At 38.7% G+C, this 15442-nt stretch overlaps 2 protein-coding genes across 2 annotated transcripts in view; one reads left to right on the top strand and one right to left on the bottom strand.

Moving 5' to 3' along the window:
• LOC124134812 (threonine aspartase 1-like) overlaps positions 1-15442 on the bottom strand; it is an 86243-nt gene that overhangs the window by 10126 nt on the left and 60675 nt on the right. The window contains exons 7-8 of the mRNA XM_046499859.2: positions 9063-9190; positions 5227-5349 (exon numbers count right to left, since the gene is read on the bottom strand). Coding sequence (XP_046355815.2) covers positions 5227-5349; positions 9063-9190 — 251 coding nt within the window. The remainder of the gene's footprint in view (positions 1-5226; positions 5350-9062; positions 9191-15442) is intronic.
• Positions 1-15442, top strand: part of LOC124134815 (beta-1,3-galactosyltransferase 5-like) — a 57095-nt gene that overhangs the window by 2012 nt on the left and 39641 nt on the right. The gene's annotated exons all lie outside the window — the stretch shown is intronic.

Below are 15442 nucleotides of genomic sequence, written 5' to 3'. Positions count from 1 at the left end.
TCAAATGAGGGATTTCAAATAAAATGCCAGAACGAGAATTTGAGAACATGAGAATTTGATGATGTTCAAAGTTCACAAGTTACATGAAGGTCAATATTAATGTTCAAATCAAAGCAAAAACAGTAGAATAGGTCCTCAGCAATCCATGCTTGCCGTAAAAGGTGACTATGCTTGTCGTAAAAGGCGACTAACGGGATCGGGTGGTCAGGCTCGCTGACTTGGTTGATGCATGTCATCGATCCCAATTGCGTGGATTGATGCTCATGATATCAATCACTGGATTGTCTGGTCCAGACTCGATTATTTACAGACCGCCGTTGAATAGCTGGAATATTGCTGAGTGCGGCGTTAAACAACAAACCAACCAACCAAAAACAACAACACTAATGGTAGGTTCAGCAACACACCAGGTACCAACATGAAACCTTCTCTTCATAGTGTGCACAACTAGATCTAAACTGGAGCATTGTACTTTAATCCGCGATGATATCAAGTATTTAGAGATAATTCCAGGAGCTATAAGGCATTATGGATTATCAGTCCCAGTAAATGATCAGTGGTCGATATAAAAAATATAAACTTTTAAAAACTAGTGTCCTTAATAATTATCTCTTAAAAGAATTGTTGGTCTAAAGAAATGTTGAAAAAAGAGTTTCAAAGGTTTTCTAAAATTCCAACACTGACCTACCGTATTCGACGTAATAAGCGCCCCGCTCTAATAAGCGCCCATGGCGATAATTGCTAACATATTAGCTAGTGAACAATCCCAATTAGCACCCCTTCCGATTGATCAATGTACACAAGACTTATTTATTCGCGTATAATACGCAATCGTGTGTTATATGCACCCTTAATTATGGGCAATTAAATTCTGGAAAAATATTTCTGTCGTACATGAACATTTCAGGCTGTCAGCATAAACCAAGACATTTATCTTTCAACTCTGTTTTTTCCACCAAAATAATATTCTAATAAGAGCCCCCTATTTGTAATTTTGAGAGCGCCCTGGGCGCGTATTACGTCGAGTACGGTATTTGTTTCAGAACTGAAAGAAGTAGTAGACTCTACTGGATGACACTTTCTTTTATGATTTTTTTTTAATTTGGTAGATCTGCGAACACAGGTGTCAAAAACTAAAACTTCAATATGTTTCAACACTGGACTTTAGATTCCTGACAACAGTTTTTATCTGGTTCATGATAAATCTGTTTCTATCACACCACATTCTGTTATATAAGTGCTAGATTATGGCTCTCTAGCTGTCAATACTTCAGTTTTGTTCCAAACTCAATCTCATTAAAATCAGATCTTAGTTTTCACTACCGCTAAACATAGATCTGAGGGCATTGTATAACAGGTCATGTCAGAACGACCTTTTGCGAACTTTGACCGACCAATGAAATGACTGACAAGAAATCGACATTAGTCAATCAGAAGGCAGCTTTCTTGAGCTTTACGACACAAGTTTCAAACTGGCGACTACGCTTGGAAACATATTTTGACGTATTCTCGATAAAAAAAAATTAAAACTGATAAAAATAACATTCTGGAATGGCTTAAAGATGGCCTAGATTGTATGGATATAATAAAAAACAACATAACTGTCGTTCGGAATACCCTCTGTTAAATTTTTCGAGGTTGCATGATTAGAAAACACATTGCGTCCGTCACTTTCATGATCTGATAAGCGACACTCTGATTGGTTGGATGAAAGGTCGTTCTGACGTGACCCGTCCTCAGATCTTTGTTTAGCGATAGCGAGAACTAAGATCTGAATTTAACGAGATTGTTCCAAACTGAAACTGAAGAAAAAACTGATAGGAAATGAAAATATAGTAAACATTATTGTTTTCTTCAAGTAGGACTAGCTGCAAACTTTGAGGATCAGTGTAATTAGGTATACACTAGTCCTTTGGGCTAGTCTTTATAAAAACAAATTTCTGAGGCTGTTAATATCCATGAGTTTTTTTTTACTGTAACCCAGACTGTTTCTATCCATTGACTTGAAATTTGAATATTACATTCACTGCTCTTTGGGAATGAGGTAGAATTTCTTCTGAAATAACTGAAATGGATTCACATAAAATCGCAAACAATACTGATTTTCTGTCCTGATTGAAATACATATTCACTATCAAAACTATAATGAGGGATTTAATGTTAATTTCATGAGATTTCTTAGTATTACTATAAATCCTTTGTGGAAATATGTTTGCATGATTTTAATGTTTTAGGAAGTCTGCTGCCATTACACAAAAGGCATTGGGAATTTAATGCAGCTTTGTGAAATAAGCCAGGAGTGTTCTTGGGTGAAAACAACAGTGCTTGTATCATTTCTGAAACAATATTTTCTTATGCAATATAACTGAAATTGTCTTTTCTTAAAGAATTGAACAAAGGGCAAACACACTCATATCAAATAATAATCAATCCAGAAATACATCAAAGTAGTGGTTTTTATATGGCTGCCATTGTGGCCATTATGACAATTAGAGGTCCTTCAGAGGTCCTCAACTTCCAAGTCCTCAAAGAAAAAGAGTTAAAAACGTAAAAAGGTCTAAATTCTAACATACTGTTGACAAACACTTCCATAACATGTCAGTCATGACAAGATGCCAACCACATGTGATCATTAGAAAACCTTCATGCTTTGAGGCTTCAAGTCACTTTAGTTATCTAGTTATGTTATGTCTTGGAAGTGGTTCACAAGGGTAGAGACATTATAACAGCGAAGTGGTCCACAGTGACAAACCTACCCTGAATAAACCTAGACATCTAGCCACAGTATAACAGCGAAGTAGTCAACAGTGACAGACCTACCCTGAATATACCTAGACATCTAGCCACATTATAACAGGGAAGTGGTCCAGAGGGACAGACTTACCCTGAATAAACCTAGACATCTAGCCACATTATAACAGGGAAGTGCTCCACAGTGACAAACCTATCCTGAATAAACCTAGACATCTAGCTGCATTATAACAGGGAAGTGGTCCACAGTGGCAGGCCTACCGTGAATAAACCTAGACATCTAGCCACATTATAACAGGGAAGTGGTCCACAGTGACAAACCTACCCTGAATAAACCTAGACATCTAGCCACATTATAACAGGGAAGTGGTCCACACTTACAGACTTACCCTGAATAAATCTAGACATCTAGCCACATTATAACAGGGAAGTGCTCCACAGTGACAAACCTATCCTGAATAAACCTAGACATCTAGCCACATTATAACAGGGAAGTGCTCCACAGTGACAGACCTACCCTGAATATACCTAGACATCTAGCCGCATCATAACAGCGAAGTGGTCCACACTGACAGACTTACCCTGAATAAACCTAGACATCTAGCCGCATCATAACAGCGAAGTGGTCCACACTGACAGACTTACCCTGAATAAACCTAGACATCTAGCCACATTATAACAGGGAAGTGGTCCACACTGACAGACTTACCCTGAATAAACCTAGACATCTAGCCACATTATAACAGGGAAGTTAACACAGGGGCACACTATATATAGACATGCTATAGCATGCTATATGTACTCATCTTCCCGAGGCAAGAGAGTTAACTGACTATAAAAGTCCAGTTTCCTCCCTTGCCGAATGAGTCTATGCAGAGTCCAATCAATATCGTGCACAAAAATCGAAATCCGGTTCGTAAACTGTCGTGCAGATTTCGGTCGTTGCAGGATTTGCAAAGCATGTGCACCGCCAACACGTTGTGAGCAGATATTTTCCAAATCTTTTCCTGTTTTTAATCAAGGTACTCACGTGATTATTGCATTTCGCTATGTAAGACCCGTTTTATCACAATATAGATCTTGATTATTGATCAGATCGTCCTGACTGGGCGCCACCATTTTGTGTGAAGCAAACGCAAGTGATACGAGAGGTGGAATCTGATTGGTCCATAGGAGAGGCTTAGAAGGGACATAACTGGTGGTGCTCCAATTGAGCCCAGTAATTACAGCCTCGTTCGGCAAGAGTGGAAACTGGACTTTTAAAGTCAGTTAACTCTCTTGCCTCGGGAAGATGTGAAGTACTATATGCAACTGGTTTAACCAACAGACTGTGTATAAGAATTTACCCTTGGTAAAAATACATTTACATGGAAACATAGGCAGGTACATGTAAAATATCAAGCCATTTAAGTTTAAGTACAATTCCCCCTTTGAACAAAGGGCACATCTGCTACATACTTTTTCTAACTGTTAGTTTGTTTCTCCAACCTACTTCAAGGGCCTAAATGAATTATCAGGAAAGTGATATTCTTAGACTTAGAACGGGTGCAGGTGTTATTTGTTTATATAAGATCAAACTAGGGCTTAAGATGGATGGAAGTGGATGATGCTAAATGAAATATCACAGTGTTTGTTAGTTTTGTTTGTAGTTTAACACTGCACAGCAATATTCCAGCTATATGATGGCGGTCTGTAAATAATCGACTCTGGACCAGACAATCCAGTGATTGACATCATGAGCATCGATCCACTCAATTGGGATATGATGACATGCATCTACCTGACCACCCGATCCCGTTAGTCGCCTCTTACGACAAGCATAGTATCTTTTTACGGCAAGCATGGGTTTCTGAAGACCTATTCTACCCCGGATCTTCACGGGTCTGATATCACAGTAGCCCAAGTGTAGGTGAGGTCAGAACATTGGAGTTTAACTTCAAGTTCAAGAATATTGCACTTTTATAGTGAAGTGCATGCATGTGTGTGTATAGTTGCTAGTACTAGTCATGACATATAGTGGTAGCCCACTGAAAAACATGAATACCCCATAGACACAGTATACTGATTCCGAGCCGACCAGGCCTTGTATTATCCCCTTAATGCTGAGCTCCAGGCAGGTTGACAACAAGTACCATCTTTTAATGTCTTTAGGTATGATATGGCCAGGGGATTGAAGCACCAACCTTTTGCTCTCCGAGCAGACTCTTGCAACACCACCTAGTCTTCACAAAGTACTTAGAACAAGCAAACCGGTTGTCGATAGTATGTGTATTGCTATATGCCATTGATACTAAATCAGCCAGATCACATACAAGATTGATTTGACCTCACGGCTCCAAAAACCGTAACACCAGATCACCATATGGGTAATCCTTTCGTTATGTCAGATATTGGGGAGGCAAAGAATTTCCTCTGATACCTTTTACTAAGAAAGAAAATGATAGAATGACTGAGAGTCTATTGTGTTTGACTCACAGGTCCCATCCTGCCTGTGTGCTTCATCCAAATCCCTCCACTGGAGCAGGCGGCGGCCATGTTGCCCTCTCCATCAACACACACACACCCGACTGTATCCTGGACACCGCTGCACTCACCACACTGAAACTCATTCATTGAAAGATAAACCACGTTAGCCAGAGTTTTCTATTGTTGAAATGTAGTGAGTGCTCCACTGGAGCAGGCGGCGGCCATGTTGTCCTCTCCATCAACACACACACACCCGACTGTATCGTGGACACCGCTGCACTCGCCACACTGAAACTCATTCATTGAAAGATAAATAGTGTCAGCCAGAGTTTTCTATTGTTAAAATGTAGGCAGAGTCACATCCACAACTGTGAAAACACATTTTGTTTATCAACATTGTCAGTGGTATTTTACATAGCCCTCTCTTTCTCCTCAAACAGCTGTCAGGGAGGCATGACATCACTCTGAAATAATGTGACAGTATGTCAAATGCTTCAGCAACAATATAATCACTGGGCTAGAGAATACAGTGCAACGTACACCATACCTATATTGGTCTGACCAATTAACTACACTAATATAAAATAATTGAGTGTTCTTTAACTTCTTTTGAGTAGTATATGATTAATACAGTATTCATTACACTCTACAGAATTTCACTTAAATAAAAATCGTGAAATACAAATATCATAAAAGTTAGCTTTCCTTTCAATCATTTCCACCATAATAGATAACCTTCCTTTCAAACATTTCCACAATAATAGTAACTTTTCTTTCAAACATTTCAACAATAACTTTCCTTACAAACATTTCCACCACAACAGTAGCTTTCCTTTCAAACATTTCAACAATAACTGAAGCTTTCCTTTCAGAAATTTCCCCCATATCAGTAGCTTCAAACATTTCCACCATAATAGTAACTTTCCTTTCAAACATTTCCACCATTAGAGTAGCTTTGCTTTCAAAGATTTCCACCATAACAGTAGCTTTCCTTTCAAACATTTCCACCATAATAGGTAGCTTTCCTTTAAAATATTTCCACCATAACAGTAGCTTTCCTTTCAAACATTTCCACCATGACAGCAGCTTTCCTTTCAAATGTTTCCACCATAACATCTTTTTCAACATTTCACAATGCTTACCCTTTTTGCAAACACTTGGTGTCATCACATAATTTTCAGTGATCCATTCATATAATTTTCAGAGCTGTTTTACCTTTTATTCCCAATAGATTTGATGGATAATCTATGGAGTTGATGTTTATTGTTTATCATACTTGGTAGCTTTCCTTTTAACCATTTTCTTTGAAATAATGCAAGTAGCAGCCATATTGCTGCCACACATAGCTCAGATACTGCTCATGGTATTCAAGATTCATCTGGTTGAAAACATTTAAATACTGTAATTAGTTGCTTTCAAATGTTTCTTTTGATAAAAGAGACCCTTTTTCTTAAAGAGGGATCTTAATTACAAGACACAAACTTGATTAAGGCTGGAACATTAACAGGTCTTTAGTTAGCAAAAACCTAGTCATGATGATTAGATTACTGGTACCAGCCAAGTCAGGCCGGACCAATCTAAGATGGCTGTTGTTAGTTCATTAGGACAACTAAGTTGATTGCATTCTGGGTAATGATGACTACTGCATGCAGCGGTGATTATGGTGAAGGACATGTACAGAATCTGAAACCTCTTTAGGAATTTGCTGATGTACGAATTCTGCGTGTTTGATGCAATTATCACTGAAAAAGACCAACCAGAGCCTTCTTATTGCATCACAAGTGATAAAAGTTGATTATCGCCCTGTCTTGATTGGGCATTAATCAAATTAATAACATCAACACACAAACATGAAATCAAAGCATGTAAATTATTCATTGACCAGAAATCCTCATTTTATTTTTTGTGATCAATATGTATTATGTACCATTGTATCCCCTTTGTCTTGTGACCATATCACTTTCTTAATATTGACTGATATTTTGCTTGATTTGACCCGTGTTTGCGTTTGAAATGTATACTAACGGATATTTATGTAAATTCCATCACTATGTCCTGAAGTTGTTGTCTGGACACCAATCTGTCTCTTGCCTATTTAGCTTCTTGAAACTTCATCAGTACATTTGTAAACCATAATCAGATGATTTATTTCTAATTATCTGCTGTGTGGATGTAATTTAAAGCCGCACTCAGCAATATTCCAGCTATATGACGGCGGTCTATAAATAATCGAGTCTAGACCAAACAATCCAGTGATTGACAATATGAACATTGATCTACGCAATTGGGATACGATGAGAAGCATCAACCAAGACAGCGAGCCTGACCACCCGATCCTGTCAGTCGCCTCTTATGACAAGCACAGTCGCCTTTTACGGCAAGCATGGGTTGCTTAAGACCTATTCTAACCCGGATCTTCACAGGTCCTGTGTGGATGTGCCAACCCTAAGTTTCACAACTGTGGAATGAAATTAAATATATGAGAACTGTCTTCTTTCCTCTTTATAGTAGTCCACTTTTAAAGCGTATAGCTTCGGGGAATCCCAATATTACAGTCAAGGGAATTCCCTTTCTGCTCACGTGTATCGTCATGCACAGGACATTTAGCGACTTTCATGCATATTCATTGTCCAAACAACCCTTTGAAACCGAAGGCCGAGAATGAATGAAACAGCAAACGTGCAGGCTCGCTCGCCTGTTTTTTTCCCGCTCGCCTCGGTTCAACTTTCATGTCTTCAGGTTTCATTTCCAGCTAGCATTTTTCCAACTGTGTTTTACCATAATCAGGGAAGTAATGTTTGAATCTGGTTGTAACTGACCATGTTATCTGAAACAGCCACCTTCTACCGGACATATTTCATCTGGTTCGTTACAGTCTGACTTGCAGTTCTTTTCGCCACTTGCCTTAATTGACAGGTCCAATGATCATTGTTTTGTTCCTACTCTCAGTTGATTGGCTACTGACTGTGTAGGCGTGTCTAATTATGTGCATAAATTAAACAATCACCTGATTCATGTCACGCCACAGTATGTATTCCTACCTGGAATGTTTATCAATCTCGTCTTGCTACACGGATTCATACAGTTTGCACATCTGTTTTTCGATTCATACCCCAATGAACCAAAAAGAATACACAGGCAATCCTTAAAAATATGAATATATGCTTGAAATGCCACATTACTATCGCTCCCCACCACCCATTGTCATTGGATCAGTGTCCACTCTTTTTCTTACTCAGCTTCATGGGGAGTATACAACCCTGTAAGCTGCAAAAAGGTTAACAGTCACATAACCATCCCATCCTCATGGTACCCTTCACTGCTGGGTGAACAGAGGCCTAACTTGAACAAAGCCACCTGCCCAAGGAGACACCACAGGGTGGGGCAGGACCGAAGTCCTTGAAACTTACAGGAGCCAAGCTGCTGAACACAGTCATCCATCCAAGCACTTACCACCAAGTCTCTTAATGAAAAGATTATTCAGAGTAGAAATCTCAGTCCGACTGTTTCAAAAACAATAACAAGGGATTCTGAGAGCAGAATAGGTTGATCCCCGAACGCGTCATACCAAAAGACATTAAAAGATGGTACTTGTTAGCTGTGTGGCTCTTGACATTAAGGAGCTAAAATAAATGTCATCGGTCCGGACTAGTACAAGCAGCCACACAGCCACAGCCACAGCCAGCCAGCCAGCCAGCCAGCCAGCCAGCCACACACACACACACACACACACACACACACACACACACACACACACACACACACACATGCACACACACATGCATGTTCATTGCTATATAAGTGCAATAATCTTGGACACAACGTTCAACCCTATTTCACCTCACCTCAAGTTCATCCTTTCCTGTCTTCATCCTTTTGTGGGTGGTGTCCTCAGCTGTCTCCTTGTTCCCTGACGTAGATGTCTGATTGGCCAACTTTCTCTTGTACTTCAAGTATGTTCTTCGGGACGACTCTGGGGACAAGAATTAACAATACATTCTGTTATCAAAATATGTACACTTGTCAATCATTTTTTGGTCCCTGGTTCTTAGGGATCAGCCACATCATATTCTTGGGTCGGGTGGGGGTTACATTTAGGGTTGGTGTGGGGTTGGGTTGGGAACTCTGGATCACACCAGCATCCATCAATAAGGACTGATTAATGCACTCTTTGCCCTATTCTTGTGTTCCATTCACCCCTGACTTCAATTTAATTATAATGTACTTCAATGTGAAAGACTGATTTTTCTGAAGTTGAGAAAAGTGATATTTTCAGGGCAGTGAACACAACACTTGATATTTCACTGCAGTGAACATAACACTTTGACAAATTATTTTCATACAAGAGTTACCTCCCTTCAAATTGTCTCCCTTTATCGTAAGTGTCTTGCCCTTACACAAATTGTTGACGTCCGTTTTGTGTTACTTCCACATTGACAATGGTCATTTAAGGAGTTAATATCGCTTCTAGTCATTTGTTATTTTCTCAAAAATGTAAACTCGTCAATCGAAACTGTTCATTTCAGTCTGTATTCGTTCTCTTCAAACAGCGGTCTTGTAGCTGTCAAGAAAAAATGTTTGAAGTTGATTTTCTATATAATCATATCCAAATGTATGATAAAGAATTTTCGTGACCATAAACATTTTTTGAGAATTTTGTTTATTTTTTTACGATTTTGCAAACTTGGAACTACTTTTTAAGTTGCAATTACAAGGGGTGGTGAAACGTCCCTGTGTGTTACATAGGGAGAATTTACGTTTCAAGGTTTTACATCCATGATGGGAAAAAAAAAAATTCTGGTAGAAGACTATACAAAAAGCATATGATAAATAACATATTCCATGTGTCAAATGCAATATCATATCCATCTTAATCTGCATCCAACTGATGTGTGCGAATTACTTCGTATCAAACAAGTTTGTGCCAACATCATCCAGTCATAATCCTGTGTCCAATGGTTATTTCCTTTCAGCATAGCATCTATTTCCCATTCGTCTTTACAACACTACATACACCATATGGTCAGATTCATCTGTACAACTGAATGGTGTTCAATCTCATTAAGGGGGCACGGGTGGCCCAGTCGTCTAAGGCGCCGCGATTTGCTGTGCAGAGTTGCGTCCCTTGGGCGCGCCAGAAACCTATGAATGTGGGTTCGAATCCTGGTTCGCCCCGATGATGTTTCTAGGTTTGTCAGCACCATACCCATGCTCGTGGGTTTCACCGAAGTGGTAAACTTGTGAGACCTGCATCACTTCGGGCTTTCCTCCCACATTAAGCTGACACACCGTGATATAACTGGAATAATGTTAAAAGCGGCGTTAAACCTAACTCACTCACTCATTCAATCTCATTAAAATCAGATTTTAGTTCTCGCTATTGCTAAACAAAGATCTGAGGACATCCAATTACGGGTCACGTCAGAACGACCTTTCATCCGACCAATCAAAGCGTCGCTTACCAGATCCTGAAAGTGACATTCGGAATGTGTTTTCTAATCATGCAACCTCGAAAACGTTAACACGGGGTATTTCCGAACGACAGTTACGGCCCGTACGACTGATCCCGTCAAAATTATTGTCTATCTCTCACTTCTGTGGATAAACATTTGCATGGAGGAGGCATTGCACAGTACGTGGGAAGCACTGCCATGCAATAACAACTATATATTAGACATTCAGGAATGTTCGTTAGTTCAGTTTTTTAAATTTTAATCGAGAACTGTGTCAACATATTTTTCATAGTCTGAAATGGAAGTCGCCAGGTTGAAACGAGTGCCTAAAGCTGAGAAAGCTGTTTTCTAATTGGCTGATGTCGACTTCTTGTAGGTCGTTTCAGTGGTCGGTCAAAGTTTGCTGAAGGTTGTTCTGACATGACCCGTAATGGAATGTCCACAGATGTTTGTTAGCGGCAGCGAGAACGCAGATCTGATTTTAATGAGATTGACAGCGTGACATACTGCAAAATATATTTCCTCATATCATAAGGAAGACATTCAGTCCCAGGAAACATTCTGATGGCAACTTATCTCAGCCTTACTGAATTACAAAATAAAAAAAAATTACCATGTTTTATTTCAAAGCTATAACAAATGGCAGATTATTATTGTACACGTAATGACATCAAAGCATTTCTAAATTAGGAAGTATAGACAATACAATTTGCTTAGAAACATCAAAAACTACATCAGTGTGACAAAGATATATTGATTGAGACACATGTTTTTGCACCATATGTCAAGGGGGGGGGGAGGAGAGGAAAACATCTGCTGTATTGGAAAATTAAAATTTAGCTTCATGTCTGATCCAAATAATAAATGACAGCTGTTTCGCTGATCGGACCTAAACACCTAGTGTAAATAACAGTCCACCTGAACCTACTCCATATGGGAACAAGAGTCTGCACAACTTTCAGACCACACCAGGGGCAGGGGGGTGGCCGAGTGGTTAAACTTGTCACGCAGAAGATCCGGTGTAAAGTCTGAAAGTAAAACCCCCCTTCAAAGTGTACTTGGGTCGATTCTGGGGCCTTCCAGAATCTACCCCGGGATACATTCTGGGAGCTCACAGAATCTACCCCCCTTTCTCAGATGATATCAACCCCCAGGGGTATACTCTGGGTGCACCCAGATCTATCCGGGGGTACTCTGAAGGGGGGGGTGTCGATTTTGGCAGCTTACACCGGGTGTACTCTGAAGGGGGTAGATTTTGGCAGCTTAAACCGGGGGTACTCTGAAGGGGGGTAGATTTTGGCAGCTTAAACCGGGGGTACTCTGAAGGGGGGTAGATTTTGGCAGCTTACACCGGGGGTACTCTGAAGGGGGGTAGATTTTGGCAGCTTACACCAGGGGTACTCTGAAGGGGGGTAGATTTTGGCAGCTTACACCGGGGGTACTCTGAAGGGGGTTAGATTTTGGCAGCTGACACCGGGTTTGATTCCAAACATGTGTACAGAGTGTGTGGCCTAAAGCTGTGTTAAATACACAGCAAAGTAACTTAACCATGCAAGGCCGTAGTAAACTTTTTTTTGACAGGGGGGGGGGGGGGGTCAAATAAAATTCATTTTTTATTCAAATTAACTTTCACAAGGAAAAGTGTTTTCTGTAAAAAATTCAACAACCCCCCTGCCACCCCCGACCCCCACATCTCTCTGTTAGTCAAATATTTACCATGTTTGTATTTGACGGCAATTACCATTCATCTCGCCAATATAAAACAACCATGTTGCACTGAATATCACCCCCCGAGTATAGTACTACGTCCATCAGTCAATACTGACTTGCTGCGAGGCCTGTTCATAGATACATTGTCATACATAGTTACACACTGAGTGAATCGTAGGGAGGCACTTGGTCAAGTCATTTACATGGGCAGTCACAAGCAAGTGCACAGATTTCAACCCAAATGAGTTAAAGAAGGCAGTTGATGGATACAGGCTCCGAGGAATCACTGCGAAATGGCATGTCGGCTGAACAGATTGTGACTACATTGGAGTGATAGGACAAAACCATCAATAACAGCTTGTGTGACATCGTGAAAAACTGTAACATACTATGTAAGTATTGTTAATTAAACTAGATGTCAGTTAGACCTTATAGTTTACTATAGGAATGTACTGGGATGTATCTAGAATTACAAACTAAGAGCCACACTGGGTAAACATTGTTACTACATGTATTAAAATAATGATTTTTTAAAGTTCGTATTTCCTGAACTCTTAGGTATTTTAAGATTGTATTTCGACGCTGCATTCAATTTAACAATATAAAACTAAGTATTAAAGCCTCTTTTAAAGGATTTGTTATTGTGAAGAACAAGTCACCTCTAAAAAGCTGTATGTAGCTGTATGTAGCTGTATATGTAGGATTCAGTTCATGAAGAAGCCCCCTGGAAGAAGTAAATACAGCAATGAATAGTTTGATACTGAATGTGAACTGTTATATGTAAAAGATGTCGAGCATTGAATAGGTTTAGAAAATATAAGGATAGTCACATGTTGAACGATTACAACTTCATAAGAAACAAATATAATGCTGTATGCAGGCAAAAAAGGAATGAATATTTTGGACACAAAAAGCAATATATGGAGAAAACATTAAGAACTCAAAGAATTTCTGGTTTGTGGTAAAAAGTATGAATTGTAAAAACTATGTTCAAAATAATATTAAGATTGCTGACTTTTTTGCACATTTTAAAGATTTCTTTGCCGGACGACTTTCCGAGAATCTTACAAGATGACTGTACCAATGATGATGTCACTAAAGATATTAAAGAGGATATTCTCAATATGCCTATAACAAAAGACAAAATATTAAACAGCATCCATCATTTAAAATGTAACAAATCTCTAGGAATAGATGACACCATTTCTGAATTATTTATACATTCAGGGGATCTACTTGTCCCATACCTAGAATTGTTACCGGTATTTAATATGATGTTTAAAGAGGGATACTTCCCGGAAACATGTTCTATTGGTATTTTAATTCAGCTTCATAAAGCATGTGCTTCTAATGATGTCAACAACTACAGAGGGATAACTCTCTTGTGAATCTTCAGTAAAATATTTACTTTTATTATTAACAAGAGACTTGTGTCTTGGGCCAATATCATGGATAAAATGTCTGAATCACAGGCTGGATTTAGGGAAGGATTTTCAACAGTTGTGAATATATATTTATATTGCAATCTCTGATACAGCGCTATATCAGCAAAAAAAAAAGGGGGGGGGGGGGAAGTGTTATGGATTATTTGTTGACTTCTCTAAAGCATTTGTTTCTATACACAGGTGTAAACTATGGAGATTATTTACTGCATGTGGACTTAGTTCCAAAATGTTGAAGTTATTATGTAGTATACACTGTATATGAAAATGTTAAAACGTGTGTGGGAGACTATGGTTTAATGTCTGATATGTTTGAATGGAAATTTGGCGTCCGCCAAGGATTCATATTGATTCCCTTTTTATTTTCCTTTAACATAAATTAATTAGATTCGAATATAAATAACAATTGCACGAATGGCATTCAATTTCATCCAGATGTCGTTCTCATTCTTTTATTATTTGCAGATGATATTATTATATTCTCAAGCACAGCTGGTTACTTGTAAAGGCAAATTGATTTCTTAGAAAATTACTGTGATGAATGGAAACTCACTGTTAATAGAGTCAAAACATATATAAATTGTTATATTATAGAATGTTGGAAACTTATATAAACACTGGACAGTATCTGTTTTATGGAAATACTAAGAAATACCGTAATTCATTGGCAAGATCTCGATGCTCATCCCATGATTTATGCATCAAGAGTGGAAGATACACAAAAACTCCAAGGTCAGAATGATTATGTAAAATGCGTAATAGGCAAGGTATAGAGGATGAATACCACATTTTACCTGTATGTCCATTGTACTCCACTGTGAGAAAAAACTATATTCCTGTATACTACTTTTATGATCCAAATATTGTGAAATTCTGACAATTGTTAAACAGTCTAGATAAATTGATAATACAAAACTTAGCCATGTATATATTCCACGCACTGTTATATAGAACCAAGTTTGTAAATAATAGTTAAAATTGAGTGCAATATCTCTGTCACATGTACTATAGGCCTGGGGCCTCTTAAGTGCTTGAATAAAGATTGAATGATTCAGTTCAATGGCTGAACTCTCATCCGTGGCGGATTCTCAGATTGTTATATGACGTGATGTTTGCAATGATCTGTTTTCGATGAATGGACAATCAGTTCCATTATTATGTGACATCATTCTTGAGATGACGTCATGACTCCTTGCTTGGGATGTCTATCACCGATAGACAGAGTGATGAATCGAAAACGATGGAGCTGTACACCATAGAAAATTAAGTTTTTTGAATGATGGATTCATGCAGACAGAGGAAGAAACCTGAGTATCGAAAGCCCTTGATACTGAATGATTTTTGAATGATTTTTACAAAATCCAAGAAGTTCCCCGTGTAAAGGCTCTGAATCAAAAATGGGGAAGCGTTAAAATATCACGATTTGATCAACTCCGACAAATGTGAGGATTTTCCGGAAGGTCTTAGAAAATTAATTCTACAATGAAACTTTGGGAAACATTTTTAAGAAAAGTACTGATATGCAATCACTGCATCAACGATGCTGTTCCAAATGGGGAATGATAAAAATAATCCAGTGAAAACACAACATTGATCATCGAAAGTCTGCTGCTATTTATG

The sequence above is a fragment of the Haliotis rufescens genome, unplaced genomic scaffold (assembly GCF_023055435.1).
Source record: "Haliotis rufescens isolate VD_foot unplaced genomic scaffold, xgHalRufe1.0.p SCAF_3, whole genome shotgun sequence".
NCBI lineage: Eukaryota > Metazoa > Mollusca > Gastropoda > Lepetellida > Haliotidae > Haliotis > Haliotis rufescens.
This window is presented reverse-complemented; position numbering and strand designations above follow the sequence as displayed.